The sequence below is a fragment of the Eufriesea mexicana genome, unplaced genomic scaffold (assembly GCF_001483705.2).
Source record: "Eufriesea mexicana isolate 0111107269 unplaced genomic scaffold, ASM148370v2 scaffold3550, whole genome shotgun sequence".
NCBI classification, from domain to species: domain Eukaryota; kingdom Metazoa; phylum Arthropoda; class Insecta; order Hymenoptera; family Apidae; genus Eufriesea; species Eufriesea mexicana.
In genome coordinates, this window is record NW_016911562.1 from 306,326 (window position 1) to 319,952 (window position 13,627).

The 13,627-nt window shown below is 38.2% G+C and overlaps 3 protein-coding genes across 3 annotated transcripts; all 3 read right to left on the reverse strand.

Moving 5' to 3' along the window:
* Positions 1-1,689: 1,689 nt before the first annotated feature.
* Positions 1,690-4,072, reverse strand: CSP4 (chemosensory protein 4). Its single transcript, XM_017904999.1, has 2 exons — positions 3,816-4,072; positions 1,690-1,990 (listed from the first exon to the last, which is right to left on the reverse strand). Exons 1-2 carry the CDS (start codon positions 4,009-4,011, stop codon positions 1,794-1,796), a joined length of 393 nt encoding a protein of 130 aa, XP_017760488.1. The 5' UTR covers positions 4,012-4,072; the 3' UTR covers positions 1,690-1,793.
* A 1,511-nt stretch (positions 4,073-5,583) lies between these two features.
* On the reverse strand, positions 5,584-10,590 carry LOC108551004 (DC-STAMP domain-containing protein 1). Its single transcript, XM_017904994.1, is given in 7 exon segments — positions 5,584-6,040; positions 6,042-6,223; positions 6,552-7,078; positions 7,781-7,968; positions 8,071-8,372; positions 8,575-8,790; positions 10,102-10,590. Coding segments are annotated over 7 exon segments (2,163 nt in total). The 5' UTR covers positions 10,393-10,590.
* Positions 10,591-11,582: 992 nt separating this feature from the next.
* On the reverse strand, positions 11,583-13,366 carry CSP3 (chemosensory protein 3). Its single transcript, XM_017904997.1, has 3 exons — positions 13,280-13,366; positions 12,666-12,866; positions 11,583-12,027 (listed from the first exon to the last, which is right to left on the reverse strand). The coding sequence occupies exons 2-3, from the start codon at positions 12,862-12,864 to the stop codon at positions 11,831-11,833; spliced, it is 396 nt and encodes a 131-aa protein (XP_017760486.1). The 5' UTR covers positions 12,865-12,866; positions 13,280-13,366; the 3' UTR covers positions 11,583-11,830.
* Between the last annotated feature and the right edge of the window lie 261 nt (positions 13,367-13,627).

Genomic DNA, 13,627 nt, shown 5'->3' on the forward strand with positions numbered 1-13,627 from the left:
AAACCGCAAAATGTAGCACAAGATTATACAGCGTTCCACTCTTCCCCCTTTTCTTTTTCTTAACAGAGAGCGAGGGAGAGAGGCTTCGTGGGGTAAACGGTAGCACCAGGAAGCCGCTACGGATTACGCGGCTTGATACTCGAGATCCGTACAGAAAAGGAAGAATCGATCGAGATATCTTTCTCTGTTTTAATATTATCTGCTTCACGTCCTGGATTATTATTATTAATATGACTGCAGGGAAGAAAAAGCGTGCATGGTGTCTGCAAATTAGGTATAGACTAATCTAATGCTAGTATCTCTAGGTATTTCATCTTGCTTTTCCATTTGATATTATTTTGACACTATTCTAGATTTTTATACGTGGTGTAATTAAACATACAGGGTGTCATTAAATTAAAGCAATATAGATGGACTTTTAGGTTTCTAATGTTAATGATATTCTTTGCAATTTTCCTGACTCTTCCTATAAATGGCTATATGCAATTTCCTCTAATATTTAAAATTTAAAATGTAACTCCTGCAAATTCACGTTGCTGAAGAATTTTTCTCTCTATTTAATATTGTCTGTTTATTCGTGTCTTAGCCTGATGATATCCTACTGACAGTTCTGCGTCGATAAATTTCTTCCTGGATATTCTGCTCACGAAGAAAAGGGACTCCTAAAGACTTTTCGTTCAAGATTAAACTCTAAAATGGATTTCCTGCGGCGAAATTACGCGATCCGCAAGATAGCAACTACGATCGAAGATTTTTCTGGCGTTGATCGTTCCAATGAACGACATGGTCACCGGGCAGGAAGAATCGCGTGGGCAATTGAATTGATTGCTTTTATTGCCGCAACAGACGTGCAATCGATCGCAAATTGTAGCCTGGCCACGGCGTATCCACCTGATTATTAGTCAATTTGAATGTCACTCGGAGCTGCGTCTAGTCGCAACGAGTAATTCGATAAGCGATGCAACGAGATAACGATTGCTTGCATGAAGTCTTTCGAGTCATGACAGTCGTTTCCTCCGTGCAACAGGACGTTATTCCGTGTCAAGGATCACGATGAGTAATCGACTTCGAAGGGTAATCGAGGATTCCCCGGGCACTCGTGTCTCTCCCCAAGCTCCAGTTATTAGAACTGGTCCCGTTTTTAGCCCCAGCTGAACCACAATCGGGCCCTGTCTCTATCCGAAGTTGATGAATTAGCCGCGAGTTCATTAATCACCGTTTAATTAGCCTCGAATTAATTACCGTTCTCGAACGAGCTGCTGCTGCTGATCGTTTTTGCTAATTGTATGCAAATTAGACGAGTTCCGAATGTTATCTGATTTTCTCAGTAATATCCTGGCTATGTTAACATCGTTGTTAGAGTTCAAAGAGTTCTATTTTGCAAGCTGCTTCTGTCTAGCTAATTATTTCTTCATATTTATGGAATTTAAATCGAGCAATATTTAAGAAAAATTTTAGCTAAATCGATGTTTCAAATAGGTCTGCTTTTCTAGTTCATATAGATAGATCGCAGTTTAAGGTATATTTTAGATAATCCTCTTTGGATTGAAATGGCAGTTAGGAGTGGAATTGTTACATCTTTCATCAAAGAAACGTGCACACTTGTAAAAGGTGCAATTGATTGTTTTAAACAGTTTTTATGATATAATCATCATCAATCAACGAATCCTGTAAACATTTATACCGGAATCATTACAGTAGCAAATCATTATAGTGCATCGTTGTACCGTGTACAGTTAAAATTAACAAGAATGAAGTGAAGATAATCGATGCCATTGAATTACGAGGGTAATTTAGTCCAGAGCTTTTTCCTTCACTCGGTCCTGAAGATAACGTTGTCTGTAAGCTCCCGTTGAATCGTACTTTGCCTCGAGAAGACTCCATTCTTCCGCCCTGTGATCGATCAAATACTGAGAAATCTTATCCGCGATTTCTTTCTGCTTCTCGCTGCAGGCTGAGCACTCGTGTTCCAAAGCATCCGGTAAATTTTCTGAAAATTTTAATCGTAATTGAAATTGTTTAGATTCACATGAAATTGTTTACAACTCCAGATAGCTTTTCAATACGTTCTTTAGAAGTTGTAATAATATTCATGTCGGTGTATCTAAATTAAAATACATCGGAATAGAGACACTTATGATACTGTGATTAACGAGGAGATTAAACCTCAATTTATTCAGCAAGGTTTCCTCATCCTTCATATTATATAACAAATGCTCGATTGAGAAATGCTTATTGTCCTCAGTTACTCTCTGATTATTTTTTCTTCTATAAATATCTTTTTCATAATTTATCAAATTTTCCTCTTCTTGGTCTACCAATAGTCAACTATATATTCTAAAGTTATATTATAATTCCACAGGATTTTCTTCACTGGATTTAATCAAAATTCTTGAAAAAAGTATCGAAATTAAGGCTAAATGGGCAAACGCGATAACCAAGGATCGAGAAAAATGCGAAGAGGTGGTATTCCCCAGGCGAATTCAATTTGCGGCAGCAACCGCGTCGCAGGCGCACCAACCTAACGCTGCAGTCTGCCAGGGGACCAGAGGACTTAGCGATAACAAACCTTCCTCCAATCAACGATCTCCGCAGCAAGAACGCACGAAGCAATAAATTCTATACGCGAGTAATTGTAACACGCGAGGATGCCTTTTTTCCAAATGGCAAAGGACGCGTAACCGATTTAATGCACGGCCTTGCCCCTCGGGAATAGTAACGACGCTCATAAAATTGCGGTCGACCGTGAAACGACGGCGTTCCGAGCATCAGGGAATATGCATACGAGCGCACGGACGTATCGTAATTGACTCGTCCAGCATTTCTCCGTGCGGAGGTGCCTTGTAACGACCTTCGCGATGATGCTCTAAACGACACCGCCGTGCTTTTTCTCTCCTCCTCCTCGGCTCTACCTCGCCACTACCTCGGCCATACGTCCCATCGCTTTGTTCGCCTTTCTTTCTTTTAATTCGTTTGATCTCTCGTGGTTACCACCAGGTTAAACTCTAATTGGGATCATCGGTACGAGTTAAACGACATTGGGTGTCAAGCCCGTAGTGCTTCAGCCCTTTCAGGGTTAGTTGCGAGGTTCAGTCTGGCGAATATTTTTCTTCGGTTTTGAATTAAACTAGGGGAAGGTGAATCGAGCGTTGTATATGATGTAATTAGGAGTTGTTTGTTAACTTGAGTATGATCCTGATTGTTATGGTAACTTCAGATTAAGTTTGTCAGTTGCGTAGAGGGTAGTTTTAAATTTCTGTAGATCTAATGAAATTTGTAGTCCGAATGAAGCCTGTAGAATAATGAAATCAGTTTATTCTGTCGAGAATTATTGTCGAGGTGTAGTAACTGAGGGATGTCACAAAGATATGTCTATGGATATATAAGAACCCTGTAGGATCGTATAGTAATATCTTACATAAAGTGTTAAAATCTCGACAGAAATGGAAATATAGAAATTGTATCTTTCCACTACTGTCTTTATATCTCACAAATTGTTTGAATTAAGAGAAATGCACACGTAGATATTTGTATCATATTCTGTAGCCTTCTAAGTTTTCCATTTTTGCACTTGTTGGATCCTCTGAGAAACCCCCCAGTCACTGTTGAGGAACCCTGGTCTAAATTAATTCTATTAAAACATAGCCTTCTATTTAAAAACAACGAAACTCTTTCTATACAGTTACTGACGTATAAAAATATTCCATCATGCTCTAAAATCAGTACGTTTGTCAACCCATTTATGCTTCGTATTTATGACAGCAGTTATTCGATAACGGTAATTTATTCTTTGGATAAAAAGGTTTCGTACTCACTCTTGAGTTCAGCAGCATCAGGGGTGCAAGCGCCGCGATCGAGTAAACAGTTCACGTATCCGTTCAAAAGTCTCTCGCTGTTCAGCACCGCATTGATATCGACGTTGTCGTACTTCGTCGTGTACTTGTCTTCAGAGAGTACTTCGCCGAGCAGGAAGCAGGCAACAACCACGTGAGCAATCAGGACAGTCTTCATCTTGGTTGCACAGGAGATTCACCGTTGTTGGCTTTTTCGATCACTGAACGTCGAGCTCGTTAGCGTGCGGGTCTTATATGTCTCGTGCATGGCTCGTTAGTCGCACGAAATCGCGGCCGATTACTTATCATACCCAAAGGAAATTGTACCTACCGCGTAATTCGTTAGGAAAAATGCTCACGGAACGATCATTTTCCTCCACGCCGAGTTGTCGTTTGATGAATCAAGTTATTCTTATACCAACGCACCGTGAGACTATATTTAAATCTAGGATAGATTATAAAAAGCCTTGTTATTTACTTCGTGTCTCCTTCGTGTATGTATAACGTCCAAGTATTATCTTTTTAATTTTGGAAAGAATTTGGTAGACTGATAAGAAGGTGAAATGGTAAAAATGGTATCATAACGATCATCGTTAAATTCAGGGCTCCCTGGTCGATCAAAATGCAAGTTTTTATCGTGTACGTGAACTGAATTTAACCAATTTGCGAAGCCTCATGTCGTATTCCAGTGGATCCGTCGTATAATCGCAACCTTTCCTTGAATTATATGAAATAGACGTAAATCGTTCCGCGTCTGGAAGTCATTATGCTCACGTTAACGTTACCTTGATGCGACGTTGGCTTCATGGAAGCTTAATAGAGACGCGAAGTTCCGTAATCCCGATATGCCATTGTATTACAAAACTAGGAATAATTCTAACTTCGAGAACATTTTGTATTCCATTCGAGCATCACGAACCTCGTAAATCTAACATAGTAAATGCACGTTTTAAGTTCTCGTTTCTTCCTCATGAAATCTGAGACTTCTTGTCGACTTTGCTACGTGAGATTTATACGTAGAGATGGCCTTACCATCTCTGATGATATCGTAGGTTTCCTAAAAATGTTTCTAGATACATGTACCATGAGCCTTGACTGGTAGCATCGAAACCTTGAGGAATAAGTCTAATGCTGTGACAATGTGTTCTTGGAATAACAGAGAGTATTGCTATATCACATTAAGAATGTGAATAAAGAACATTACATTTAGTTCTAATTAAATCTCATACAATTCTCTTCTCAGTGGGTTCTAGTATTAAGTACTATATCTCAGGATCTTTGCTTTCATTGTATTTAACATAGTTCTTCCACTGATTATCTCTATTCTGGCCTCACCATCTCTGATGATATCGTAGGTTTCCTAAAAATGTTTCTAGATACATGTACCATGAGCCTTGACTGGTAGCATCGAAACCTTGAGGAACAAGTCTAATGCTGTGACAATGTGTTCTTGGAATAACACAGAGTACTGCTATATCACATTAAGAATGTGAATAAAGAACATTACATTCAGTTCTAATTATATAGCTAATATTATAAATCTCGTACAATTCTCTTCTCAGTGGGTTCTAGTATTAAGTACTATATCTCAGGATCTTTGCTTCCATTCCTTTCAACATAGTTCCTATTGTAATATTACGACCTTCTTCCATCGATGATCTCTGTATTCTTCGATAAAATTTCAAACATCTATGTAACACTTAGACCTAATGCCTAGCAGTTCCCACTGATAAGTTCGCAAGAAACGGAACTAAAAGTCACTGCGCTGAGTGTCGTACTCCTCAGTCTCGGTATCCGAGAACTCGGTGCAAGCATAGCAAATCCTACCAACGTCTCTCCAGCACTCGGCGCAGTATAAGAAGTTACAACCCGGAGTGGTGCATTGTCGATACCTCGGCCCTCTTCTGGGCTCCGGGTCGCCGCAGATCAAACACCTTTCCCTGGCGAAGTCGAAGTAATTCAGCCATCCAAAATACTTGGGCCACTTGAGCCTCACGGCCAACCAGAAGTCGACCTCGTTCTCCAAATGACGCGTTCTCACCATGCTCTTCACCTTAGCCTTCATGAACTTCGCGTACGCGATCCTGCGTCGCAGGCTCTCGTTGTAGAGGTACAGCACCCGTCTCTTCTCCCTTCTGCGGTAGAAGAACGAGCAAATGCCACGGCGCATCCTCTCCGTGTAGACGGACAGGAAGATCAGCAGGAAAAAAAAAACCGTAGATCTTGAGGATTACGTAAGTGGGCAATTTCGTTGGTCGTGGAAGGCAGGCGCTGTTCGAAACCACGGTTTTGATTCGTTTCTTCACGTTGAAACCGCGGACCGCGCTTCTGATCAGGGATGCGATCACCCCAGTACCGCGGATTTCTAGGGTCAGGTCGTGGTGGCCAGCCTGGTGGAAGAAGCAGTCGTTTTAGACGTACTTTGGTATACAGAATTTACTATTATTATATTTAACAAATTTATTAATATTTAATTTTTTAAATTTAATATTTAATATTTCTTAAATTTAATTCAGTTCTCGAATGAAGTCTCACAACAGTTGGATAATAATAATTTATCCATGGTTCCATGTCAACAATTCTGAAGCTATAAGTCAACCTGTGATGTCACCAATGATTGGTTCAATATTCTCAGGTTTATTCCACATTATGGACTCAGTTTTCCACGAGTTGTACCCTGGTATTTCAAACATCCTGTATTTTATGCGAAGAAACTACCTGAGTATACTCCATGTAAGCAAATTTTCTGATCACATCCAATACTTCATACAACAGCCAGTCCAAAATAACAAAAATGGTCGCTGTGACGAGCTCGAGAAGCACTTTCACCACCTGCCCTGTCACGTGAAATCCCTCTGCTTTGCTAGGCTTCAAGCTGTAAGGATCGACGAACTTCTTCCTCTCGATCTTCTTCAATGGAAGTAACGTTCTGCTGCCACGAGCCTTTCGTCTGGCATCTATCTTCCGGAAATAGGGTGTCACGTAGACGTTATCGTACTCGATATCCCTCAGGTACTTTTCGTTGTAGCTCTGAGCACCGAGTATGATCTTCAGGAACACGAAAGACAGGCATCTCTTTATCATGGTCATCACGGACTCGAAAAGCCTCTTTCGTACCACGAATTCGTGCATCACTGCTTTGGTAGCGTGCGCGGAATCTTGAAGGTCTAATATCACTGGCGGTTTCTTCACTTTGTACTGAAGTTTCGCGTCCTTCAGGCTTCTGCTGAACTCTTCCCGGGCACCTTTGAAGAAGTACCGTCCCGTTGAACTTTAACATAGGAATTCGTGTTCACGAGAAGCGATTGGACGAGTGTGATGTAACGAGTGAAAGGAAAAGAGAAATATTTAGTAGCAATTGCTAGAAGAATTGCATGTTGAGTTTTCTTAAGTTTCTTTTGAACGTTTAATTACTCTTTTCCTTCGTTATTTAGCGAGATTTAATTACCAAGTATGCGATTGCTTTTTGCAACATTAATGTCACACGCAATCATATTTAGATATTTAATAATAGTAAAATAGATAAAGGATCGTCTTTTCCTTCGTTATCTAGCGAGATTTAATTACCAATTAATTATGCGATTACTTTTTGCAAAATTAATGTCACACGCAATCATATTTAGATATTTAATAATAGTAAAATAGATAAAGGATCGTTTTTTCCATCGTTATTTAGCGAGATTTAATTACCAAGTATGCGATTACTTTTTGTAACATTAATGTCACACGCAATCATATTTACATATTTAATAATAGTAAAATAGATAAAGGATCGTCTTTTTCTTCGTTATTTAGCGAGATTTAATTACCAATTAATTATGCGATTGCTTTTTGCAAAATTAATGTCACACGATAATTAGATATTTAATAGTGGAAAAATAGATAAAGTCTTTTGATTTTTATTCGTGGAGTGTTAAGGCAAAATTAATAAGAAAATGAACACGTACTTTTCAAAGCAGCGTATCCCTCGCCGATGCCACTGTCGACCTTTCCTTCAGGATCGCAGATGTTGGAACCACCCAACGCTTGCACCAAGTTACAGACGAACGTCAGCTTCATTGGCCAACACAGTAGCCAAGCAACAAACACAGACACCTTGTCGTAACATTTGTTGTAAGCCTCGCCGAACATGTCCCTGCAAAATAATTATAAAACATTAGTAAAATTCAGGGGGTTTAGGGAGTTACACGTATTCACGAAGTTAATGAAAGAAATTATTAATATTTTTCTAACATACCTGCATCTTCCTGAACCTCGACTAAGTTGCTCCTCGCATCGAGCTTCGATCTTCTTCTTGTATTTAGCTTCGTACACGTCTGCATCAGATTTCGCCTGCTCGATCTTCTTCTCGTGCTTCTCATCGATTTCTTTGCTCCTCTTCGTGTCACCTTGCAATTCGTCCAGGTAATCGTTTTCTTCCTTTAATCGTATCATTTCTTCCTCGCCTTCTACTTCTTCCACGATTGGACTCATTAGGTCTCTGACAGATGACAGGGTGTCCTTTATCTCGTTTGCGTCCGCTTTCATAGCAAAAATCGCCTTGCAATACCAATGATAATTAGAAACAACTGTGAGTTCCGTTACTAAAATAATAACGTAAAAAGAAAATTATGAAAAATTTATTGAAATAAAATTGGAATTGAAAAATCAAGTCATTGTAAGTCCTTTCATTAACAATTTTATAATTAAATTATTTCCCATTGGGGGATGAACAGGTACTTTTAGGGGGTAGTATAGGCACCTGTTGGAAAGGTTTGAACATCAAATCGAATCGAGTCTTGGTGAGATTATATGTCAGCTGTGAGGTGCAACCGAACGTTCTTATCACTTCTTTAGTATTGTACACTAAATTAAACAATGGTCCAGCTATTATGTATCCAAAAATCAGGGCTCTGAGCATGCTTCGTCCAGCTCGACCGAAGAACGCTGGCAACGTCAAGATGCAAATACATCGAATCTATTATATCAAAAATAACACACACGCGTGATTTTTAATTCGTTCGTATCTGTGAACGAAATACTTCGTGATACAAATTTTCCTTATTCTTTTGCATAAAACTATTCTGCATATCGGTAAATAAATGAATATGAGAGTTATCTTAAATGTTACTCTTTTCTTAAATTCGATAAATATAGTATAGCTATAATATAAAATTGATCGAAAATATTTTACAGAGAATTCTAATGTAACTTCGTGCATCGTAAAAATGTATAAAATTATCCCAATTAATAACGTTCCATTCGAAATATAGATCAGGGACATAAATATGGGAAGAATGCAAAGCATAGCAATTCGTTTGCATTGGAATTCGTTTTATGTATCAAAGAATGTCGTAACTTTAGTATTATGTCAAATCAATCAAGCAATTTGTTAAATTAATATGGTAGACTCAATTGTAATTAATTAACAGAGAACATTATGTTGGCTACTGCAATTCACATAATGGCATTGCTAAGCACTTATAATCGTTTAACGTTTGATTCATGGCGAGAAAAAAATAGTTAATAAGTCGATGAGATACATTATGAAACAAGTTATAGCAGTAATTATATGTACTTCGTAATATCAATTTCGCAGAATCATTTAATGAATTACACTGCAACTTCGATCTCGCATTGCTTTGACGCATTTATAAATATTTGACGCGTTAAATTCGTGAAAATAATAAATTTTTTGAACATTATTCAGCACGAGAAAATTAATTTCATATTTTCATGAAATGTGATTCTACAGATATTTTTGCATAACGAATGGAGCATTTTGCGAGTAATTTCCTGAAAAAAAATTATGATTCATGCGTGTTGCTCTCGTTGGTTTCTCGTTAATCGATATATTTCCACGTGATACTGTTTCCTTGTCTCATTACAGGAAAATAAATTTAAGAAAAGAATCAAGTATCTGAAATAAGTGGAATTACATTTTCTTGATTAAATATTTTAATATGACTTTCCACTGATTGAATATTCTATGACTTTTCCTCAATTAAATCTTCTAATAGAACTTTCTCCTAATCAAAATGTTTACCATAAATTTCCACTGATGAAATATTCCGATGCAACTTTTAATTAACTTTACAATTTTCCCTTAATCAAATTTGTTGACGTAACAATTAATATTTGTTCGGAATTAATTATTTCAATAACATTTTTCTTTCGTTAAATATTCTAATGACTCTTAATATTCTAATGTAATATTTTCAACGTTTCAAACGATGTTCAACATTATTGTTTTAGGCTGAAGTCCAACATCGAACAGATCAATGGTCACCTGAATAGACAAGGTGCACCCAATCGACAGCATCGCAGTCAGGATACCACCGAGACTCACGCTGGTATATGGATCGAATTGCAGGCCAATGATAATGCACTCGTACAGAAGTACACTCGTGAAAAGGCCAAGAAGGAATCCAATGAAGGCACGTGCTTTTTTATGGGTGCCTATCGGGTCGTAGCAAATGTGAAACAGGGTTGGAAAATTCGTCTGGTAGTGCTTGAGGAATTTCTTCTTGAATTTTTCCACCCGAAGACCAAGATTGGTCACGTTCTCCAAGCCAGGCATTCTTCTACTTCGGGTGTAAAGGTTCAGTTCGTAATTTCTCGTGTAATCAGTTTGTGCAACTCATACGAGTCAAAGTATCGCCTTGTTGGTTAGAGAAGAAATCCTTGACATGTATTCCTGAATACTTATACCACTTTCTCCTACCTCGAAGCTCCTAATTATCAACGTTAGACGTCTTAATTTCACGTGTAAGGGTCATCGATGGGATTGCTTCGATAAGCATCGAAAACTCATATTTCATAACTGCAAGAGTACAGAGCTTACTAATAACTCGATGCTCGGGTATCGTTTGACAAATGAATCGATATTTCCTACATCTTTTTTCTTCTGTTTATATCTTGTGTTCAATATTTGCAAATTAATTAGTAGACTAATAATTAAACTCGTTAACGAATGTTCAAATATTCTACTTTGTTTCAACAACTGAAGAAACCGTAGGAATATATTATTGCACGGTATAATTAAAGGAAAACTCCTTTTGCGGAATATCGAGATTGATAAACAAAAACGTGACTATTAAATCAACGTCATGAAGGAAAATTAACGCCTCGATGACAGAATAAAATACATGGAAAAATCTAATACTATCTGAATAAAATAATGCTTACATAATTGTATGCAAAACTCGAAAAAAGATAGCTGTTTATTACTGCATAATTAGTATTGTGCTAAATACCACTCGGTATCCTAAAAAGTGACTTCGTTTCGCTAATCACCGTTTAAGACGATTTAGCAGCATACCGTAATCTGAATATCATTTCGCTAAACTATATCAGCAACGTGTTCTGGAAACTTCGATGACAATCACTCCGGATACTTAAAGAAAATTACCGATAAAAAAACGAATTTATAACATCCACGTAATATCTCGATCGCAACTTCTTCTCTTAGCAAACATTAAGCGCGAGGAAAATTACAGACGACTTGGTATCAAGGATGCATTATTAAAATTACTAAGATCGCTTTCAAAATTATGTAATCAGTTGTTCGGACGTTACTCCATATTCCCTGGCTCGATACACGAAAATGACACGATGATCGACCAAAAATCACTCGACGAATACGAAATCGTGCCGAGCAAAGGCATTTTCGTGCTTGAAATCGAAAGCAGGGGAGTACGAGTACGGAATGCCGGTAAATGTGACTGAACTTTTGCCGAAGCGTTTGTTCCGAGAGACAAATATCGATGCGTGTTCGTTGATACAAACTGACTTTATTCTCGTAGTAAAATTACACTGTCTGCCACGATGGGACTCGATTTATCGAAACTTATCGCTCGTTTCGCACGCACGAGTGCTACAACTGCTTATTAATTGCCATTCGAACGTTACATTCGTCTAATTGTTCATTGAGGAGCTAAATAATTTCCTGAAAAGACGTTCCGGCTATCCCTGAGTTCGAACATCGTGCGCGTTCCTCTCGCTTGCCTCGTCGTTGTTTAAACTTCGATGCCGATCTTCTTCGCCTCCTGTTCGTATTTTGTTCGGTATTTCCTCTCAGGATCATACTTGTCCGCGAGCTTGTTCCACATTTCCGGTTTGTTATTGACTAAGAATTTGATCACCTTCTTGGTTATTTCCTTTTGTTTCTCGGAGCATTTCTGGCAGTCCGTGGCCAAAGCGTTCGGCAACACCTCTGAAGAGTTGGAAATGCGATTATTAATCGATGAAATTTAAGAGTAGAAAACCTTTACGAGATGCTGAATGGTAATTTCGACAAATTATTTTCATTTACTCTGTACTTGGATATTTATCTTTATCTGAATGAATACTAAATCTATCTAAGTCTAAACGACCGTCTTTAAATTTTGTATTAAAAATTCTTCATTAACGTTATCGCCTTGATCGCATGATCGCTCGACTTTTCTTTTATTATCGTATATTATCAATTTCTCGATATCTTCTCAATATTGCGTAAAATATTTAATCCACGATAACTTCCTGTAGCTTCAATGTAACGTACCCGTGTACTTCGTTTTAAATATCGCTTCATTGTACGACAGATGCCATTATGGTACTTTGTTAGCACCTAATAATCTATCGTAATAATTATTCAATTCCAAAATTTCGGCTTCAAACGAAGATCGTAAAATGTACTCGACTATAATCCTCTTCTTTGTAAGCAAATAAATTACGGTTAACTTAAGTTTCACTTAGGGTATGTCAAATAAGTAAGTTAAATTAAGTTCCAGTTACGGTGTGTCAATGAATATTATTAGCAAATACCTAGCGATGTCTCTATGATAAAACGAATGGTATTTCAATTATACGTACTCTTCAGTTCATTTCCTTCTGCGGTGCATCTTCCTTCCTCCATCAAACACTTGAAGTAATTATTCAACAAACGATCGCTCTGCAGAATTTCGTCCACGTTGATATTGTCGAATTTGTTCGTATATTGGGCCTCGTCAGGACGAGCAGCCACGTAAACGACCGCCACCAAGAGAAGCAAACAAACCACTGAGACCTTCATGACTGTTGGAAGAAAGCAAATATTACGATTAAAACACTCGAAAATTCACCTTAGAGAAACTTAACAAAATGTAAAGCATTTCTTGTCAAAGTTCCATCAAAGTATCTCCAAGTTTGGCATTTTTATCAACTAACAAAGTTAAACTTAAACGAGCACGTTTCACACGATTCTCTTTCCAGACTCGCCGTCTTTCCATTGAAACATCATACACGACAGAGCGGCATTACTTCCGAAGATGATAATACCAAGTGAAAGCCAATTTATATAATCACCGACGTAAGAGATATATAATAATTTACAATAATCCAACACTAAACGCTGGATCCTCGGATTTTCTATTCGAATTACCGATACTCGGAGATGTTCTGACAACTCACGAAGGACCAGGCACTTCGTGAACACGCGAGACACTCACCTGAACGTGTTAGCTGCGATTAAGTGCAATTGTAGAAGTCTTCTAGCTCATGGTACTTATATATGTCCAGCCTCTGGTGGTAGGATCAATCGCCGAGGTCCAAGGTGGCCGAAGGTGGGAACAACATCGATTCACACAAGGCGAACTCCCGCTGGAAAGCCACATTACAACTTCACCTTCGTTTTATTGTAACTCCTGGAAAATATTCGACTTGTTTATTAATACGAGGATGACGCGCATTTTAATCCCTTTTTTTTCTGGTTGCCTAATCGATGTCCGATATTTCCATTCACTTGGCTGCCCATCTTAGTGCCAGTGACCGACGTTCTTTTCCTTATTTTTAACAAA

Bases quoted from the DNA above. Each gene is read 5' to 3' on its own strand.
- CSP4 (XM_017904999.1), bottom strand. From the start codon at position 4,011: ATGAAGACTGTCCTGATTGCTCACGTGGTTGTTGCCTGCTTCCTGCTC. The intron at 1,991-3,815 runs GTGAGTACGAAA...TAAAATTTTCAG, and splicing joins TGATGCTGCTGAACTCAAGA to AAAATTTACCGGATGCTTTG.
- CSP3 (XM_017904997.1), bottom strand. From the start codon at position 12,864: ATGAAGGTCTCAGTGGTTTGTTTGCTTCTCTTGGTGGCGGTCGTTTAC. The intron at 12,028-12,665 runs GTACGTATAATT...CCAACTCTTCAG, and splicing joins AGAAGGAAATGAACTGAAGA to AGGTGTTGCCGAACGCTTTG.